Source organism: Chiloscyllium plagiosum, chromosome 51, assembly GCF_004010195.1.
Source record: "Chiloscyllium plagiosum isolate BGI_BamShark_2017 chromosome 51, ASM401019v2, whole genome shotgun sequence".
In the NCBI taxonomy this organism is placed as follows: Eukaryota; Metazoa; Chordata; class Chondrichthyes; order Orectolobiformes; family Hemiscylliidae; genus Chiloscyllium; species Chiloscyllium plagiosum.
In genome coordinates this window covers 3,800,901-3,820,533 of record NC_057760.1, presented here as the reverse complement: position 1 = coordinate 3,820,533, position 19,633 = coordinate 3,800,901, and the positions used below count along the sequence as shown (strand labels likewise).

General features: G+C 41.9%; 1 protein-coding gene across 1 annotated transcript in view; it reads left to right on the top strand.

The window, feature by feature from the left end:
* LOC122544736 (mucin-1-like) overlaps window positions 1-19,633 on the top strand; it is a 43,632-nt gene that overhangs the window by 6,838 nt on the left and 17,161 nt on the right. The window contains exons 2-6 of the mRNA XM_043684043.1: window positions 9,572-11,949; window positions 15,377-15,450; window positions 16,349-16,485; window positions 17,069-17,202; window positions 17,869-18,024. Coding sequence (XP_043539978.1) covers window positions 9,572-11,949; window positions 15,377-15,450; window positions 16,349-16,485; window positions 17,069-17,202; window positions 17,869-18,024 — 2,879 coding nt within the window. The remainder of the gene's footprint in view (window positions 1-9,571; window positions 11,950-15,376; window positions 15,451-16,348; window positions 16,486-17,068; window positions 17,203-17,868; window positions 18,025-19,633) is intronic.

Genomic DNA, 19,633 nt, shown 5'->3' with positions numbered 1-19,633 from the left:
AAATTAATTTAATAGTTTTCACGTTGCCCAACCAGCTCCCAGCTTTGGTGAATCATTAACCAGGGCATCTCTGTATCCCCACAGCACAACTCTACCGACCCGCCCCTCCCCCCGAAATGTGCTGAGTTTCTTCTGGTTAAAAATTCCCGTTTCTCGCTGTGGTTAATGACAACGGCTGACTTTCTGTACCGAGTTTTATAGCTCAGGTCAAGTCTGTTCTCAGCCATCACTCGCTAAGCACCATCCTATCGCTGACCTGCAGCTGTGCACAAATGACAACATCCACATCTCGGAAAACAATCTTTAAATATGTATTTTAATCTGACGTCGCAATGTGTGTGTTTTTGTTCTCCCCGAGAAGTCATTCGCAGCTGACTTTGAGAGTTTGTTTTCGGCTGGACCTGCACTATGGGAACAAACCGACCGTCAATGCTTGCAGTATTGTGGACATATATTTATGGCTCTTTGTTGGCTCTGCCTAATACTGCGGAAGCTGGACACAGTTGTGATTCTGAACATAACTGGTTGGGGAGAGTTTTTCTCCAGTCTGGACGGGTTAGGGCTCCGTGTTGTGTGTTTCCTTCTAATCGTTTCTTCCACTGAATGGAAGTTTTTCTTTTGCCTCCGGCCTTCTCAAGCATTGGTAATGGATTACCTCGGCTGGGGCTCAGCAAAGTTTGAATGTACAGTACATGAGGGAGGGAGACAGTGTTGGGAGCCAAGAACTGAGGGAGAAAACCCTGGTTTCAATAAAATTAGTTTGTAATTCTTCCTTATTTATTTTAACCCCACCTTTTGTTTATTTTCAAAATATAGAATGACATGATGTTGTTGGCATTTATTTTGCATCCAAGCAGCAGATTCTTGGGTTAGTTATGTAAAGCAGATTGTATGAGTTGAAAGGGTGAAAAAAAGTAAATCGGACAATGTGATCAGGAGCAATAGGATTAGAGGCTGTGATATGCAATGTCCTATACATAGCTTTTGTAACTGTCCTTTTTTAATATGACTCAAGCTTTGATTATTCAGTGGTTCTTATCAGCACCCAACCCCAACACACATGCATGTAACGTCACAGCCCATCCCTACATTCAATCTCCATTTACCCCTGGGAAGGATGGTCATAACATGTAATTTATGTACTTAATCCAGTTTCTGTCAGGACACAGATTGGCAGTATTTTAAATCATTGAAACATTGTTGTCAGGTATCTTGGGTCTTCTCATATACTGTCTGTAAGGTAGTTTGTTCCTTATCACTGAGTATGGTCTTTTAACTCTTTAGATACTGTAATATTTCTTAATTTTCATCTGTACAAAATAAATTGGGGGTCAGTTAGCTTGGACGGCTGGTTTGCAATGCAAAGGAACACCAACAATGCAGGTACAATTCCTGTTCCAACTACCACGAATCACTCTCTTCAACCTCTCTTGCCTGACGCATGGTGACCCCCAGGTTAAATTACCATAAGTCTCTAATTACAGAGAGCCTTATGGCCTGGTAGGATTTTGGTGACTTTATCTTTTACTTTACACAGCTGGTTATCAAATACAGCTCTCTAATGATGTTTGATGTCAAATGCTGATTCTAGACTGGTGTCTTCTCTCGTACTGATGTCAGAGTCATGGTATTAGTTACATCAGTAAGATTTACATGAATCTCATTATATCACATCTCTACGCCCCTCCTTATAAGTTTCTCTTCGCTTGGTTTACATTATATTAGTAGTTTATTTTGTTTATGACCCACTTGGGCAGTATGCTGTAAATCAAGCCCTGCTATTCCCGGAGTCATACTAAATGTCAAAGTGTTTTTAAGGTACTCACAGTACTTAAGTTACCTTGCTCTCAGACCGAGGTTAACAGAAAGACCAGGTTTCTGTACTAAATAATTGTTATTTATTATAAGGAATTGGACTATAACTACAGGGAGGCAGATAAACTATTGACATAAAACACTATTAACTAAAACATTAATCTGCTAACATAAACTCCCCTTACATTGCAGACAAATAAATAAGTAAAATACATTACTGACAGAACATAAAACAGTACAACATAGTTCCCTTCGGCCCTCGATGTTGTGCTGACTTTTTATCAAACTCAAAGATCAAACTAATCTATATTCCCTGGGGTCAGGGAGTCCAGAACTAGAGGGCATAGGTTTAGGGTGAGAGGGGAAAGATATAAAAGAGACCTAAGGGGCAACTTTTTCACACTGAGGGTGGTACGTGTATGGAATGAGCTGCCAGAGGATGTGGTGGAGGCTGGTACAGTTGCAACATTTAAAAGGCATTTGGTTGGGTATGGAATAGGAAGGGTTTGGAGGGATATGGGCCGGGTGCTGGCAGGTGGGACTAGATTGTGTTGGGATAGCTGGTCGGCATGGAAGGGTTGAACAGAAGAGTCTGTTTCCATGCTGTACATCTCTCTGACTCTATTTTACCATCGTCCAAGTGCCTATCTAAGAGTCGCTTAAATGTCCCTAATGTATCTGACTCTATTCCCACCGCTGGCAGTGCATTCCATGTACCCACCGCTCTGTGCAAAGAACCTACCTCTGACATCTCCCCTAAACCTTCCTCTAATCACTTTAAAATTTTAACCCCTTGTGATAGACATTTCTGCCCTGGGGAAAAGTCTCTGACTATTCATCTGACTATGCCTCGCATCATTTTGTACACCTCTAGCAAGTCACTTCTCATCCTTCGTTGCTCCAATGAAAAAAGCCCGTGCTCCCTCAACCTATCTTCATAAGACAAGCCCTCCAGTCCAGGCAGCATCCTGGTAAATTTCCTCTGCACCCTCTCCAAAGCTTCCACATCCTTCCTATAATGAGGCAACCAGAACTAAACACAATATTCCAAGTGTGGTCTAACCAGGGCTCTATAGAGCTGCAGCATAACCTCGTGGCTCTTAAACTCAATCCCCTGCTGATAAAAGCCAACACACCGTATGTCTTCTTAACAATCCTATCAACATGGGTGGCAACTTTGAGGGATCTATGGACAAGGACCCCAAGATCCCATTGCCTAGAATCCTGCCTTTAACCTGTATTCAAATTCAACCTTCCAAAATGAATCGTTTCACACTTTCCCTGGCTGAACTCCATCTGCCACTTATCAGCCCAGTGCTGCATCCTGTCAGTGTCCCACTAAAACTTACAACAGCCCTCCACACTATCCACCTTTGTGTCATCAGCAGAGGTAGAAAAAAACCGTAAAGACAGTTCAGGGGTTTTTGCTCCCCAATTCTGATGTGGAGAGGATCCTACTTTGCTTATCCAGACCCTTGGTGTTCAGTTGTCTGCCTTCTGGAAGCCTCCATTGGCTTATAAGACGTACAGAACAAGTGATTCACTTAGAAAGTGTTTCTATTATGTCAATTCAAAAGTCACAGTTCAAAGCAACTGCTATCGGAAAGGTAACTGATTTTCCTTAAGTTTCGACAGTTTTTTTTTCACTGCTGAAAACAGGCAACTTCTTTTGGAGAGAACAACAGCACACACTTATTTGTCTTTCTCTGCATGTCTGTATCTCTAGCTTGTTTTCAGTTCCAACCTGCTCAGTTAGCTGAGATCTAATCAGCTTTGCTTCTAAACAGCTCCATGACTCTTGAAGGTCTGCACATTGCAGGAACTCTTTAAAAAAAAAGAGTTCACAATGAGTATCAAATTTCTTGCTGTAAATGCAGCAGCCATCTTGGTAAATCCCTAATTTAAAAAAAAGTTTTTTCTACTTATAATCTACAGTTCTTAATGACATAAAATATAAAATATAAAAACATGGTTCTTACAACTTCCACTTCCTTGCATAATCTTTGCAAACAGTGGCATCATGGTCAACTTTAAAAATCACACAACACCAGGTTATAGTCTAACATTTGTTACAGTTATCGCTGTTATCAATATTTTCCCCCAACCCTCAAAGGCCAATCTCAAAGGCACAATGATTTCAATGTCCCAGTCAATGTAGGAAATTAACCCATACTGTCACTCTACATTGGAAATCAGCTGTCCAGCCATTTGAGCTAACTGACTCTTGATAAATGATCAGATATAGTAGAGTGTCCCACATCCCGTGTTAATCATCCGCAGTCTCACTTCTTGCCTCATGTAAGATCAATGGCATCCTGTTCCTCCTGAATGTCCCTTCAGATGTATTAGAATCATACACCATGGAAATAGACCCTTCGGTTCAACTCGTCCATGCTGACCAGATAGCCTAAATTAATCTAGTTTCATTTGCCAGCATTTAGCCCATGTCCCTCGAAACCCTTCCTATTTATGCACACATCCAGATGCCTTTTAAACATTGTATCAGTCGCCACTACCTCTACCAGCAGCTCATTGTGTACATGCACCACCCTCTGCATGAAAAAGCTGCCCCTTAGGTCCCTATTAAATCTTTCCCCTCTCACCTTAAACCTATGCCCTCTAATTTAGGACTCTCCTACTCTGGGGAAAAAAATATCTTGGCTATTCACTCTATACATACCTCTCATGACTTATACACTTCTGTTAAAGACACCCCTCAGCCTCTGATTCTACGGGGAAAATAGCCCCAGCCTATTCAGCCTCTCCATACAGCTCAAATCCTTGCAAATCTTTTCTGCACTATTTCAAATTTAACATCATCTTTCCTATAGCAGAAGAGAAGGAGAGGTGTGCTATACATTGGCCAGGACTTGAACCCAGGCCTCCCAAATGAACCACATATAACATATTGGTTACTCTGTTTATCTAGTGACTATTGTTTTTGACTTTCTTTTCCTTCACTGATTTTCAGGTTGACAAAGAGTTTATACCCAGTGCCCAGAGGTGCACCACCTCTGTTATCTGTGGGTTTTTTTAGTTGTTTTACCGTCTTGTGATCTTGTGTTCAAAAATATTTTTGACCTTCGCCCCATTAACAGTTCTGCTGGTGAGTACCCATCATTCAACATTATTAGAACATAGAACATAGAAGATTACAGCGCAGTACAGGCCCTTCGGCCCTTGATGTTGCGCCGATCCAAGCCCACCTAACCTACACTAGCCCACTATCCTCCATATGCCTATCCAATGCCCGCTTAAATGCCCATAATGAGGGAGAGTCCACCACTGCTACTGGCAGGGCATTCCATGAACTCACGACTCGCTGAGTAAAGAACCTACCCCTAACATCTGTCCTATAACTACCCCCCGCCCCTTAATTTAAAGCTATGCCCCCTTGTAATAGCTGACTCCATACGTGGAAAAAGATTCTCACTGTCGACCCTATCTAAACCCCTAATCATCTTGTACACCTCTATCAAGTCACCCCTAAACCTTCTTTTCTCCAATGAAAACAACCCCAAGTGCCTCAGCCTTTCCTCATACGATCTTTCTACCATACCAAGCAACATCCTGGTAAACCTCCTCTGCACCCGTTCCAGTGCCTCCACATCCTTCCTATAGTATGGCAACCAAAACTGCACACAATATAGCCCAGTACGCCATCTTTTTGTTATTCTTCCCAAAGTGAGTCACCTCACACTTAGCTACATTGAACTCCATTTGCCATCTTTCTGCCCAGTTCTGCAGCTTATCTATATCCCGCTGTAACCTGCCACGTCCTTCCTCACTGTCAACAACTCCTCCGACTTTCGTATCATCTGCAAACTTGCTCACCCAACCTTCTAACCCCTCTTCCAGGTCATTTATAAAAATGACAAACAGCAATGGTCCCAAAACAGATCCTTGCGGAACACCACTAGTGACGGCATTCCATGAAGAAACTTTGCCATCAACTACTACCCTCTGTCTTCTTCCAGCCAGCCAACTCCTAATCCAAACCTCCAACTCACCCTCAATGCCATACCTCCGTATTTTTTGCAGTATTGTGCTAATGCTGTATAGAGGTAATTTCCAAACAGGATTCTTATGCATCATTTACTTCGCAGTTTTGACTGGTTTCTATCTTTCCATTTGACAGTAGATGGAGTTAAGAACTTGTCACCTGGTTGACACCTACTTCCAAAGTAAATTTCCCGAAATCTTCACTCATCTATTGTCCCATATTAATTATCTCAGGAAACTGTTTATCGCAAAGATCCTTTTCAGTGCTGTGATCTCTACTATGGTGAATGATGTCACTTTATCTCCCTTTAAAATTGAACAAATCCATTTTTTATCTCATTGTCTTTCCATAAAAAAACTGATGTAATCATTGACTGTGTAGACACTCAGTTGAGTATGGCTCATGTTTTGCATCTCAAAATGTAATCCTGTATGTCTCTGGAAATGTCTGACCACCATACCGATTGCTACACTACTGCTCATCATTTTAAAATGTCTCCTGCAGAGGTTCTGCAGGATTTCTCTTCACAGTGACTTTAGTATAACCATTTTGAGGTCATATACCAATGAATCTTCTAGTATTGTCAAATTTTACTTTTGTTCATTGTACCTTTTCAGCACTTGGTCTGCTGGACTATGTTCCAACCACCTTTGCAGATAGAATTTTCTGACCTTTGTACATATTTTTTGAGCTACACAAATTTGCTCAGTTGCTGGTAAAGCTATTGCTAGAGAATAACGTTCTTCTTCTACTACTACTACTGGTTCTTTTTCTGCTCAATTCACTGCTTCCCTAAAAGCATACCTGCCATTACTTGCGGCTTGACTGAAAGACAGACTGGTCAAGAGTGAGGACTGCAGATGCTGGAAACCAGAGTTCAGATCAGAGTGGTGCTGGGAAAGCACAGCAGGTCAGGCAGCATCCGAGGAGCAGGAAAATCGATATTTTGGGCAAAAGCCCTCATTTGCCCAAAACATCGATTTTCCTGCTCCTCGGATGCCGCCTGACCTGCTGTGCTTTCCCAGCACCACTCTGATCTGAAAGACAGACTGTATCATTGCTTTATTTGTCAGTCTCAGCCTGAATCTTTGTGTGCATAGAGGCATTTTTGAGATTTATTTTGATCCTGATAATGTTGCTAAGGGAGCGTTTTCCATCTTGACCAGGAATTTCAGGCCCATGAGATAGTCTGCTAACCTTTCACATCCCCACATAATTGCAAGCATTTCCTTCTCTACAGTTGCATTCCTCCTTTCAGTCTCCATCAAAATTCTCGAACTAAAATAGATTATGGTTTGGAGATGCTGGTGTTGGACTGGGGTGGACAAAGTTAAAAATCACACAACACCAGGTTATAGTCCAACAGGTTTAATTGGAAGCACTAGCTTTCGGAGTGCTGCTCCTTCACCAGGTGGTAGTGGAGTACACAATTGTACGATTAGATTCTGTGCTCTGTCAGTTTGCACTCTGATAAGGGCTGGTCCAAGTCCTCTGGATGATGTGTCCACTGCTAATAAGCCTCAGTTTGTGGTATTTTTACAACTTGAAGCTATCACCATCAAACATGGACTGGAAGATCTGGGTTCAAATTCTACCTATCATAATATGTTTGAGCAGGCTGATTAAAAATAATTATTTTTCAATTAATTTCCTTTAACTTCAGACAGAGGAAATTAGGCTCGAGTATATATAATTTGGGCCCTCAGACTTAGTCCACTACCCAAAAGAAGAAAGCTATTCAAGCGGGTATCTTCTTCCTGATAGTCTAAAATACATTGTGTTTTAGCTAGATTGCAATTTTTCTGGACTGCAAGTGTTGAGCAATACTCCTCAAGCAAGTATTTCCCTACCAAAGAGAGAAGGAGTTGGGTTCATTTAGCTTTTGATACAGAAGACTGGATGAGATAATTTAACTTTCAACACAAATTTAATATTATTGAATTGAATTTATTGTCACGTGTACCGAGGCACAGTGCGAACAATACAGGCAGATCAAATGGTTAATTAGCATAGAGAGTAAATAATAGGTAAACAGCAGCAAAAAAATAAACACAGGGACAGGTGAATTTTGAGAGATTGCGAGTCCATTCAGTATTCTAACAACAGTAGGGTAGAAACTGTTGCAAAATTGGCTGGTGCGTGTGTTCAGGCTTCTGTACCTTCTCCCCAGGGTGGGATGCATCTATGAGAATGCTGGCAGCCTTTCCTTGACAGCGGGCCTGGTCGATGGATTCTACAGATGGGAGGTTGGCCTTTGTGACTGTCCAGGCCGAGTTCACCACTCTCTGTAACCGTCCCCCATCTTGAATGGTATACCAGGTAGTGATACATCCAGACAGAATGCTCTCGATGGCGCACCTATAAAAGTTGGCAAGGGTATTTGCCATCATGCTAAATTTCCTCAACTGCCTGAGGAAGAAGAGACGTTGTCGGGCCTTTGTAACCAGTGAGTCCGCATGAAGAATCCAAGAAAGCTTGTTGTAGATGACCTCTCCCAGGAGCTTGACACTCTCCTCTCATACAAAGAGTATAAATGCAAAGCTAAGTATTATCCTGAAAAGAAAAAAATAACTGGTCCTTATTTCTATGAGAGAATCTGAATATCAACTTTTAGTTAATGCAAAATAAGATTTTAAAAGAAAGCAAAGATTTCCACCAAATGTAATATTACCTTCAACTCCTGAAGTGAAAGTCAACAGGTTCAGCATAAGTCTGAATTGGAGATGACCAATACTAATTTCTCTCCCCTAATGAATCTCATCTTTTAAATTATATTGAGATATTAATGATGAATGTTTTCATTTGTGGAGTATGGCCTTTTAATCAACAAGACTATCCCTAATTATTACCCCATATAAAGTGATCAGTCCTCCCCATTATAAAAAGGTTGTCTGTTCAATTTCAAAGAAATGTTTTCTTGAATCTGTTCATGAAAAAACAGGGCTGGTCAATAACAAGTAAAGTACATTTTTAACAAATATGTCCTTTCTCGGGTCAATAATAAAACCTCAGAAAACACTTGAATGCACTATCTAACCAAAGAGCTTCAATGATGAAATGAGTGAACCTCTATAACTATGCTCACAAAATGTAACACTGAGAATCCTGGCATTGCAGTATTGTCCCTTTGTTTCCCAATGTGTGGTGTAGGGGAGAGACAGAGAGCTTGAGTTCTATGCGAAGGAACAGTGTTACTCTCAAACATGACAAATACACATGTCAACATTGAAATAAATGACCAGCTAAATTGGTCCTAGTATTCAAGGGAAGCATTTTGACAGACAATTACCTTTACTTGTGCATTAGATCTTTGGGATGAATGGAATTTGCAGATGAGCCTCGACTTAATATCTCATCTGAGGAAGAGCATCTTTGATATGATACTTTGATATGTTGGTACCAGCGTGCTACTTAACAGTGTAGGGTATCAGACTTGACTGCTATAAAAGCTATTAATCAACAAAACAAGTTGTGGGGTGTTGGGGTGGGGGGTCAGTGCAGCAGTCAAGTGCAAGAGCAGCTTTCACTTGAGGACTAGGTGATCGACACAAACCAAAACCCACTCTTTTTCTTAACTTGCACCCAGTTCACTCTCAATTATGAATCCACCAGTTCTGAGGAAGGGTAACCACACCTGAACTGTTAACTCTGATATCTTTTCACGGCGACGGCCAGGTTTGCTCAGCTTTTCCAGAAACTTCTGTTTTTGTTTTTCACTCACAATTATCTTTGCTTTTTTTTTTGTCTTTTCAGTGGCAGTAGTACACACAGCACAAGAGAACACTGGAACTGTTTCATCATCTGTTTCAAGCACTCCAAATTCCAGTATCTCCTCTCATGTATTCAATACGAAACAGTCGCTGACCACACTCTCCCCGCAGGGGAGCACAAGCACGTCTTCTCAGCGAACAAGCACAAAAAGTTCATTCAGCCCATTAATGAACAGCACATTCAGCCCACCAATGACCAGTACGTCTAGCCCACCGGTGAACAGCACATCCAGCCCACTGGTTAACGGCACATCCAGTCCACTGATGAACACCACGTCCAGCCCATCGGTGAACGGCACATCCAGCCCACCAATGAACACCACGTCCAGCACATCGGTGAACAGCACATTAAGCCCACTGGTGAATGGCACGTCCAGCCCACTGGTGAATGGCACGTCCAGCCCACCGATGAATGGCACGTCCAGCCCACCGATGAATGGCACGTCCAGTCCACCGATGAATGGCACGTCCAGCCCACCGATGAATGGCACATCCAGCCCACCAGTGAACAGTACATCCAGCCCACTGGTGAACAGCACATCGAGCCCGCCAATGAACGGCACGTCCAGCCCACCAATGAACGGCACGTCGAGCCCACCGATGAATGGCACATCGAGCCCACCAATGAACGGCACGTCCAGCCCACCGATGAATGGCACATCAAGCCCACCAATGAATGGCACATCGAGCCCACCGATGAATGGCACATCGAGCCCACCAATGAATGGCACATCGAGCCCACCAGTGAATGTCACGTCCAGCCCACCTGTGAATGGCACATCCAGCCCACTGATGAATGGCACATTGAGCCCACCGATGAATGGCACATCGAGCCCACCGATGAATGGCACATCGAGCCCACCGGTGAATGGCACATCCAGCCCACCGGTGAACGACACGTCCAGCCCACCGGTGAATGGCACATCCAGCCCACCAATGAATGGCACATCCAGCCCACCAATGAATGGCACGTCCAGCCCACCAATGAACGGCACGTCCAGCCCACCAATGAACGGCACATCCAGCCCACCGGTGAACGGCACGTCCAGCCCACCGGTGAACAGCACATCCAGCCCACCGATGAACGGCACGTCCAGCCCACCGATGAACGGCACGTCCAGCCCACCGGTGAACAGCACATCCAGCCCACCGGTGAACGGCACGTCCAGCCTACCGGTGAACTCCACGTCCAGCCCACTGGTGAACAGCACGTCCAGCCCACCGGTGAACAGCACATCCAGCCTACCGGTGAACAGCACATCCAGCCCACCGGTGAACAGCACGTCCAGCCCACCGGTGAACAGCACATCCAGCCTACCGATGAACACCACATCCAGCCCACCGGTGAACAGCACGTCCATCCCACCGGTGAACAGCACATCCAGCCTACCGATGAACACCACATCCAGCCCACCGGTGAACAGCACGTCCAGCCCATCGGTGAACAGCACATCCAGCCCACCGATGAACACCACATCCAGCCCACCGGTGAACTCCACGTCTAGATCTCCAGAAAATAGCAGCACATCTGTACTACCAGCAAATGTAACTGCCTCCACCCTGCCAGTGAACACCAGCACATCTGCCCCATTATTCACGAGTTCTGCTGTCACCAGCACCTCCTTTACTACTCCACAAAACCTGAACCTCACTACGACTGTTAATGTCTCATCCACATTGCAGCCAGACAATACTGCAGCATCTAGTGGAAGGACAGTGGTGTCTGTCACAAGCTCAAATAATACAGAGGGTCCAACTCTCTCTGCCACGACAGCTGGTGTAAACATTACAAGCACCATGTTCACACACAATGAGTCAACAATTAACGTGACAACCAGTTCGAGTTTGACTGATCAGTCTACAACCTCTTTTCTGTCTACAGTTGTTTCCAATTTGAACAGTACAACCTCTACCAACATGAGTGTAGTACCCCCCAGGACTTCTGTCATTTCAACACCAACTCCATTGTCAAACTCCACTGCTTCAAAAGTGACGTTGACATCACAGGTAACCACACAACAGCCTGCCAATGCCACCAATAGCCAGAGCACCATAACACTGACAAACACTGTTCTGACCTCCTCAACTAGTCAGCAGGTCAGTAACACTGTTCCAAATGGCAATACAGTACCTGGCACCACAACCAGATATGTAACCACGAGCAATATACAGTCAAGCAGTACCACAGCATCCCCAGTGCTAACAACCATGAAGACCACCACTAAGGTGTCTAGTACCACAGCAACCCCAACATCAAATTTCCTTATAACTTTCAGAATTATCAACAAGAATTTTGAAAACGCTTTGAAAGATAAAACTACTCCGGAATTCAAGAGCTTGAGTGATCAAGTTATTAAAGCGGTGAGTGTATTAATGACAATACTTAAAACGCTTATATACTAACTAACAACACATCCCAACTTTCATGCAACACCCCCATCCTCCCCAACCCCATTTCCACACAACCCCCATCTCAATGAGTAAATATCTATTCCAGGGGGCAGTACTGAGTTCTTTTAAGTTTGGTAGCAGCAGAGTTAGTAAAACAAGCATTACTGTCCATGGAATGGGAAGAGGAAAATTTGGGAAGCTTTTTTAAAAGTCTAATAATCTCTGCTAAAAACAGTTGGTGCATTGTCTGGATTAGGCTTAGCTTGCAACAGTTAAATATCCTGTCAACACCCAATGTCCCAAGTATTCACATGAAAAAAGGAGACAGCTTCAACATGAGTTAGTACCTTCAAGACAAAATAGAAAGGGGAAAGGGACATAGGAAATAGGAGCAGGATTAGGCTATTCAGCCTCTCACCCCTGCTCTGCTATTTGAGATCACAGCCAATCACCTACCTCAATGCCATTCCCATACTTCTTGTCAGTAGTATCTAGAAATGCTTTGATTGCTGTCTTGAACATACTCAGTGACTGAGCTTCCAGTGTCCTCTAGGAAATGAGGCAATAGTCAGTGTTGCTTTCCAACTGAGTAATAATTGATTTGGCAACCAAACAACTTTTTTGAGCTTCTTTTCTCGCAGTAGCTACTCTTGCAGTGTCTCAGAAAGAAGTCAAGTTGTTTACAACCATGTGCAATAAGCAGAAGCCCCACAGGAACTAGGTTTCCCAAACTAATTTCCTGTTAGCACCTTTTAGCCAGAAGATATAAAAGGCTTTCATCCTGATAAAATTTAAATTCTGGTTTAAAACGTGTTGAATTGAGTTGATCACCAAGCAGGTATCCTAGATCTGGTTTTCAATTCACAACCTATATTCAATCTGAACTCTCTGTCACTCTGTTCATATCCATGACTACCAGGTTTAGGCTTTATTCTTGATTATGTGCAAAGAGGAACACCTGACTTCCCAAAATATTTATGGTGCACAAATATAAAGAGAAGATCCATTGGTGCTGGAACTATAAATTCAGTAGATGGCTGTCTGTACTGTGACAAAGTTAAAAATCACACAACAACGGGTTATAGTCCAACAGGTTTATTTGAAAGTACAAGCTTTCAGAACACTGCTCCTTTGTCAGGTAGCTAGTGGGGCAGGATCATAGAACACAGAACTTATAGTAAAAGATCAAGGTATCATCCAACTGATATGATGTATTGACCAAACCTAGATTGCTGTTCAGTCTTTAATCACTTAGAGTGGGGTTGCAGATTTCGATTGATTAATATATAAATCCCAGAACTTCTTTCAAGTCACAGTCCAAAGATAACTTAAGGTTTGATCGGTAGATAAAAAAAGGTGACATCTCACCTCAGACAATGCATTAAAGGTGTGAGGTTAGAGTCTGTCTGTATCCCGACCGTAACTTTGTCCACCCCAATCCAACACTGGCACCTCCACATCATCTACTGTTACAGAGATAACATATTGAATGAATTATTCATCGCTGCAGGAACTGTATATTCAGTAGAAGACTTGCTGTAGTGTGACAGAGAAAATGCATTGGCTGAGAGATGGAGAATCTAAATCCTGCAATCACATCTGTTCTACATCTCTCAGTCCTTTCCATTGCATGTCACAACATTTCTGTTGCTGATGTTAAGCATCTCTACTTTCTGCGTAGACTGAGGAAAGCCCACATCCTGTCCACCATCCTCACCATATCCTAGAGAGGCTTTATTGAGAGTACCCTGAGCTGCTGCATTACTGCTTGATTTGGGAATTGCACTGTCAGATCGTAAGACCTTACAACAGATAGTGAGGGCAGCTGAGAAGATCATTGGAGTCTCTCTCCCCTCCATTATGGTCATTTACACCACACGCTGCATCTGAAAGGCTAAGCGTACTATGGAAGACCCCCCCCCCACTCAAACTCTTCTCCCTCCTGCCATCTGGCAGAAGATACCAGAGAATTCAGTCTCTCAGGGCCAGACTGTACCACAGTTTATTCTCCCAAGCCATCAGGCACCTTAACACTGTATATTCAGACTCTTTTCCATCTGAAAGTCTTTGCACAACTTTGAATTGCTGCTAGAAAAATATCTATTACTTATCATTCTTTTGTTACTCTGTAATTTGCATGTTCTGCACTTCTTATGCACTTTATGCCATCCTTTGTACAATTGTGTAGTTTGTGCTGTCCATCTAGCACCTTGGTCCTGGAGGAATGCTGTCTCATATTAACTGTTATCAGTTGTATATGGTAGAAATGACAAATAAAAACCTCCTCTACTCTAATTAACTATCAGCAGAAAGTAGCATCACAACTTTAGAAATGTCCTAGTCAAAGCCACACAGTTCATGTACTGGTAAAATTAAGATTCCAGTTTGTTACATATCTGATAACGAAGCATGGGATTGGAGCAGTTAATGGCAAAAACATGGTGTTTTGGCAATTGAATAAAGCAGTGCATTGCTTGAAGAAAGAGACATGCTGTCAAAGCTTTTCATTGTGCACTCATCAAGACAGATGCAAGAATGCCAAATTTCAAAGGGAACAATAATTTAAAGTATATGACAAAAGGGCAGTGATTGACTGGCAAGTCACTCTGGTTCATTGAGAATGGCCACGAAGAACACACTAATGATTAGTTATCCTCTCTGTTTTTATTCAATTGAATTGCGAGTGGCATGGTAGCTCAGTGGTTAGCACTGCTGCCTCACATCACCACGGTCCCGGGCTCGATTCCACCCTCAGGTGACTGTCTGTGTGGCGTTTGCACATTCTCCCAGTGTCTGTGTGGGTTTGCTCTGGTTTCCTCCCACAGTCCAAAGATGTGCATTTCAGGTGAATTGTCCATGCTAAATTGCCCATAGTGTTACGTGCATTAGTGAGAGGGAAATGGGTCTGGGTGGGTTACTCTTCGGAGGGTCAGTGTGGACTTGTTGGGCCAAAGGGCCTGTTTCCACACTGATTGAATCTAATGAAAATGTCTCAATTTCTCGACATACTGTTTGCAGAGGACTGGGTCCTGTGCATCATCACGCAGTATAATACGTTGTCCCCTTTGAAATGTGAAACTCTTGCTTCCTGTCCAATGAAAGCATAACAAAAAGCTTCAAAACCATATTTTTCCTTACAACAGTACTCACGTTCTGTACTGTAAAGCAGGGCATATTAGCATTTGGTAGCTAGATTGAAATATTGTGATAGTTGGATTTGGAAGTATTAATAATGTGTAGGGAAGAGGGTACAGTTATTGGTAACAACAGGGTATTTATAACAGGTATTTGGTATTGTTGGTGCAGTGAAAAAGTATAGGCTACAAACAACTGTTGGAGATATTTACTTTCTTTTCATTAAATCATACGTAAATGTTTTCTAAAATTTCTGTTGCAGCTGGCTGATGCTTACAGTTGTTCTACATGCTCCCTCCGTTCAGCATATAGGGGTTCTGAAGTTCTGCTTTTCAGGTAAGTCATTCACTTTCTGTGTTGGATGAAGAACCACCAAAGATCTTGTCCTTTTTAGCATCAAACTATGAAAATTATATTAGTGTTTCCATTTTATCGGTCCCAGCAAAATCAGCACCAAAAATGTGGAATTGTAAATGTTAAATTATCCAAACATGCTCAGAACTGATTGCACTGAAAATGTTGAGGTCAGGTAAATTGAACAATTAAAGTTAATTGCAATGGTAGTTCACCTGGAAGAGGATTTGGATACCAGTTTGAATTTAACAAGATGTGGCCACTTGAAGTTAAATAACTGCAAATGGAGAGAAGACATTGTTTCAGGTTTTATAATTTTTCAAAATAAAACTTGCAAATTTGTCAGCCTTTAATAATGCTGCAGAAAATAATCCAGTATATGAAAGAAAAAGGGAAATAAAGTCTAATGCGAAGTCAAGAGACTTGATCATCTGTCTGATGACTGGAAAAATGAATAGACTACTGTGAGTATGATTGCCACAGGCATTTCAGGAACACTCTCCAGATGTTAGAGTTGTATTGTATGCGGATGTCATGTATGATCTCCTGCACTCTTGGAATTATCACTACTCAGAAACTTTTACATGCCCCTCCCCACAGAGAGAATGATTATTGTTGTCTCTTATATGTAAGGTTTTTGTCATTTGCTTATTATATGGATGCACAACTGACCAATTGATTTCACAAATAGTTGGAGTGCATTTTTGACATTCATGCTCACAGGAAGAGCTATCTTGTCATACAATATGTTGGTAGACAACTGCCTTAGCATATAACAGGAACCAAAGCTGTGAGTTTTCTGTTAAGATTGTGTCCAGTGTCTCAGAAGGTGGGTTTGATAGTTAATGATATGTGATGATTGTAATGTTTTCTCTTTAAGGCAAGGATCAGTCATCACTGAAACTAAATCTACCTTCAACTCGGATGCATCTGTAGACCAGGGCACAGTTGAACAACAGTTTACAGCTGCCATAAAGAATGGTACAATCAACAAACTACAGGTCAAAGATATAGAAGGTAAGGATATTTGTCAGGATGAGGAATGCTGGTGTGAGAGATGGGCATAACACTGATGTTGTAAGGCTTGTTTATTTGAAGCTGTGAATGGACTAGTGTTGTTTTGTGGATAAGCTGAAGAATGAAAGTGCAGAAAGGTGAATTTATTTATTTATTGTAGATCCCTCAGCAAAGGTCATAAACCAGGCTTCCAGGTTAGTCAGTTGGACAAGACACTTGAGTAGGCTTAACTTTGTGAACAGCACTGTGACTGTATTGGATGAAAGAAATCATGATAGGAATAAATGAAACACACAATTAAAATTAAATTAAGACACCATGATTCTAATTTCTTCAAACAGAAATGTAATGGCTTGTAGAACAGGGTCTACGGTGAAATATATACAAGGGACTATATTGAATCTTGATTGTCAGGGAATAGGTTAGGTGACAGAAAAAAGATGAAACCTCATCTGGTTTGCAGCTATAGAGTGTGTATTGCAGAGTGGTAATTTCTCATTCTTGTATTTCTAATTTTCTGTAGAGTGAAATTGAAGTGTTGGAGAAAAGACACTTGCTATGTATTTATTTTAATTTTTTTTAGTGCAAGAGATAAAACCCAGCACAACCACAACGACCACAACTTCCCAGGCTCCAATTGTCCCTGGCTGGGGTATTGCTCTTCTGGTCCTTGTCTGCATCATTCTCCTGTTGATCATCATCATCATCCTTCTCATTGTAAGTCTCTAGTGTTTTTTGTATGGTTTGTGGCCACTGATTACTTCCTTCTCCCATTATTGTAGCAACAAGATTTGCTACCAGTCTAATGACACTCATCAACATTCTAGAGAGCATATAAAAATTGACCAGGGTGATTTGGTTCTCATTACCTCCAAAAGCTGAGCTTTCGTCTCTTTTTCTGCTCACTCACTGGAGTAAAAGGGAAATTGAAATAGGAACAAATCCAGTTTAACATGTTAAAAGGATGAAATATGAATGTGGCAATTCAGATGAAGTTGAAATCCAAAATATAATAGTTGGCATGCTTTTTCTATGCTGCTTAGGGTCCCTGTATTTGATGCCTCCTCAAAATTGATGTGTGGCCAAAGGAACATAAATTACTTCCAAGTTCAATCAATGATTTGCCTGCAGATCTTTTAAAAAAAGAATGTGTCTTTTGCTGTAGCGGGTTGACTTTAGTGATCTGTATCTCTGGAAAGAAATCTTGTGAAATCTAAATACAGATTTTATTTTTATTTTGGTTGTGTCAACATTTCAAAATTGATTATGGATTTTGTAAATTAAAGAATCTGGCCAACTTCTTTCAGATGAGCACATCCTTGTTTTGCTTGGTGGTGCTAACCCATTCTTCATTTCACAAACCTGTCTGCGTACTTTTTCTAGATAATCTACCTGTGTCGCCGCAGAAATCATGGGAAGTTTGAAATGTTTGGTTCTCGAGGATCATACTACCCAATGGCAGATCGGAGTGATTACCCACAATACATGACTCATAGCAGGTTCATAGCACCTAATGGCAAGCAGAACTCCTACAATCAGGTAATTTGATCAATGTGAAGGGAAGGTTGAATCCTCAAACTAGGGGAGACTTTGAGTAGGATATCAATGGCAGGATAGTTTTGATTAAACTTCTGTGGTGGGTGTTGAGCAGCTGTGTTCAAATATCTGCTTTTTTTCAAATATCTGAATTGAGTTGTAAACATATTACTAAACGAGCGTCTTATTTCAAAGTTAATCCGAAAGCTCTTGAAAAAAGATATGGTTGAAACCTTACTCTGTCAAAGTAGGAGTGTTAGGGAAGCTGGCTTAGCTTTCTCCTTATCCCAAACCCATATTTGCTAAACCAATCAAAACTCCACTGGCATGGTTTCATCTCTGACATCAACTAACTCAACACAGAGAGGGAGTGGAATATTCCTGGTCTATATGACTCAGTTATTTTGTCTTTAGAGCCACAACGATTGAGGGAGCAACTTGTGAAATGTTTAACGGGACACACCCTGGAGGAGGGAGCAGTAGGGTGTAACTGTGAGATAGAGGGGCATTCACTGTGCTCTGCCTGCTATAGGATTATGTTCACAGAGACTTGCAAATGTAGGTATTCTAAGGTTAATCTGATAAACTGAGTGAAGGGTGGCAGCTGATATCAGCCTGAGAATTGAAGGATAAAAGAAAAATGGCCACACAATTCTTGAAATATCAATGGTTTGAAATCAATACACTAACTGGGATCTCAAGGGAAAAACGGATTCATGAGAAATGCTTGTGGAGGTAAGTATGCCCTAATAATAGTGTCCTCGGGAGATAATACGCTGAAATATCTATTCCCTGACTTGGGTGCCTCCATGAACTGATTGCAAGGACTTTGCTTCAGGGAAATGTCTATGTGTAATGAACATTTCTCTTACAGATCAGATCTAAGACTAGCCAGGGGAATTGGTTCAGCTCAGTTGACTGGATCGTTGGTTTACAGAGCAGTGTGATGCCAATAGTGTGGGTTCAATTCCCATCACCAGATTCTCCTTCTCAACCTCTTCCCTTGACTGAAGTCTGATGGCCCTCAGGTTAAACCAGTTGCTTCTCTCTGATGAGAGAGCAGCTCCTATGGTCTGGTAAGACTATGGCAACACAACAAAAACATTATCCAGAGGCGATGGAAAGAGTAAATCATGAGAAAAGCAATAATCAGATGAGTAAGATAGAAACAAAATCAAATCTAAAAATATTTTGGAGACATGGGTAATCCAAGATGGAGGACAGGAAATATTTTTGGCTATAAGAGCTGCTCCTTTTTTTTGAGGTATTTTAGGTGTTGGAGGTGATTTCCTCGAATTCCAGGAGCAGCACTTACTGTTTTATATGCTGTTGCATTGTTTTGGAACTTTGGAAAATAAAAAGTCAAAACAACAGCAGTTTAAAAGGGAGAAGAACAGACAAAGGAAGCACATGGTGAGGACAGTGCAGGAGAGAGAGAGAGAGAGAACCTGCAGTTACTGCCTTTGCTGTTTGAATTCGTGTATCGCTGGACATCGGAGTGCATCTGGGAAAATTAACAAACAGTGAAATTCACAACTAATCTTGGAGGAACATGTTGGGCGAAGTTCACAGCACAGAATCAGGTAAGTTAATTGTTGTTTTAAGTCTGTCC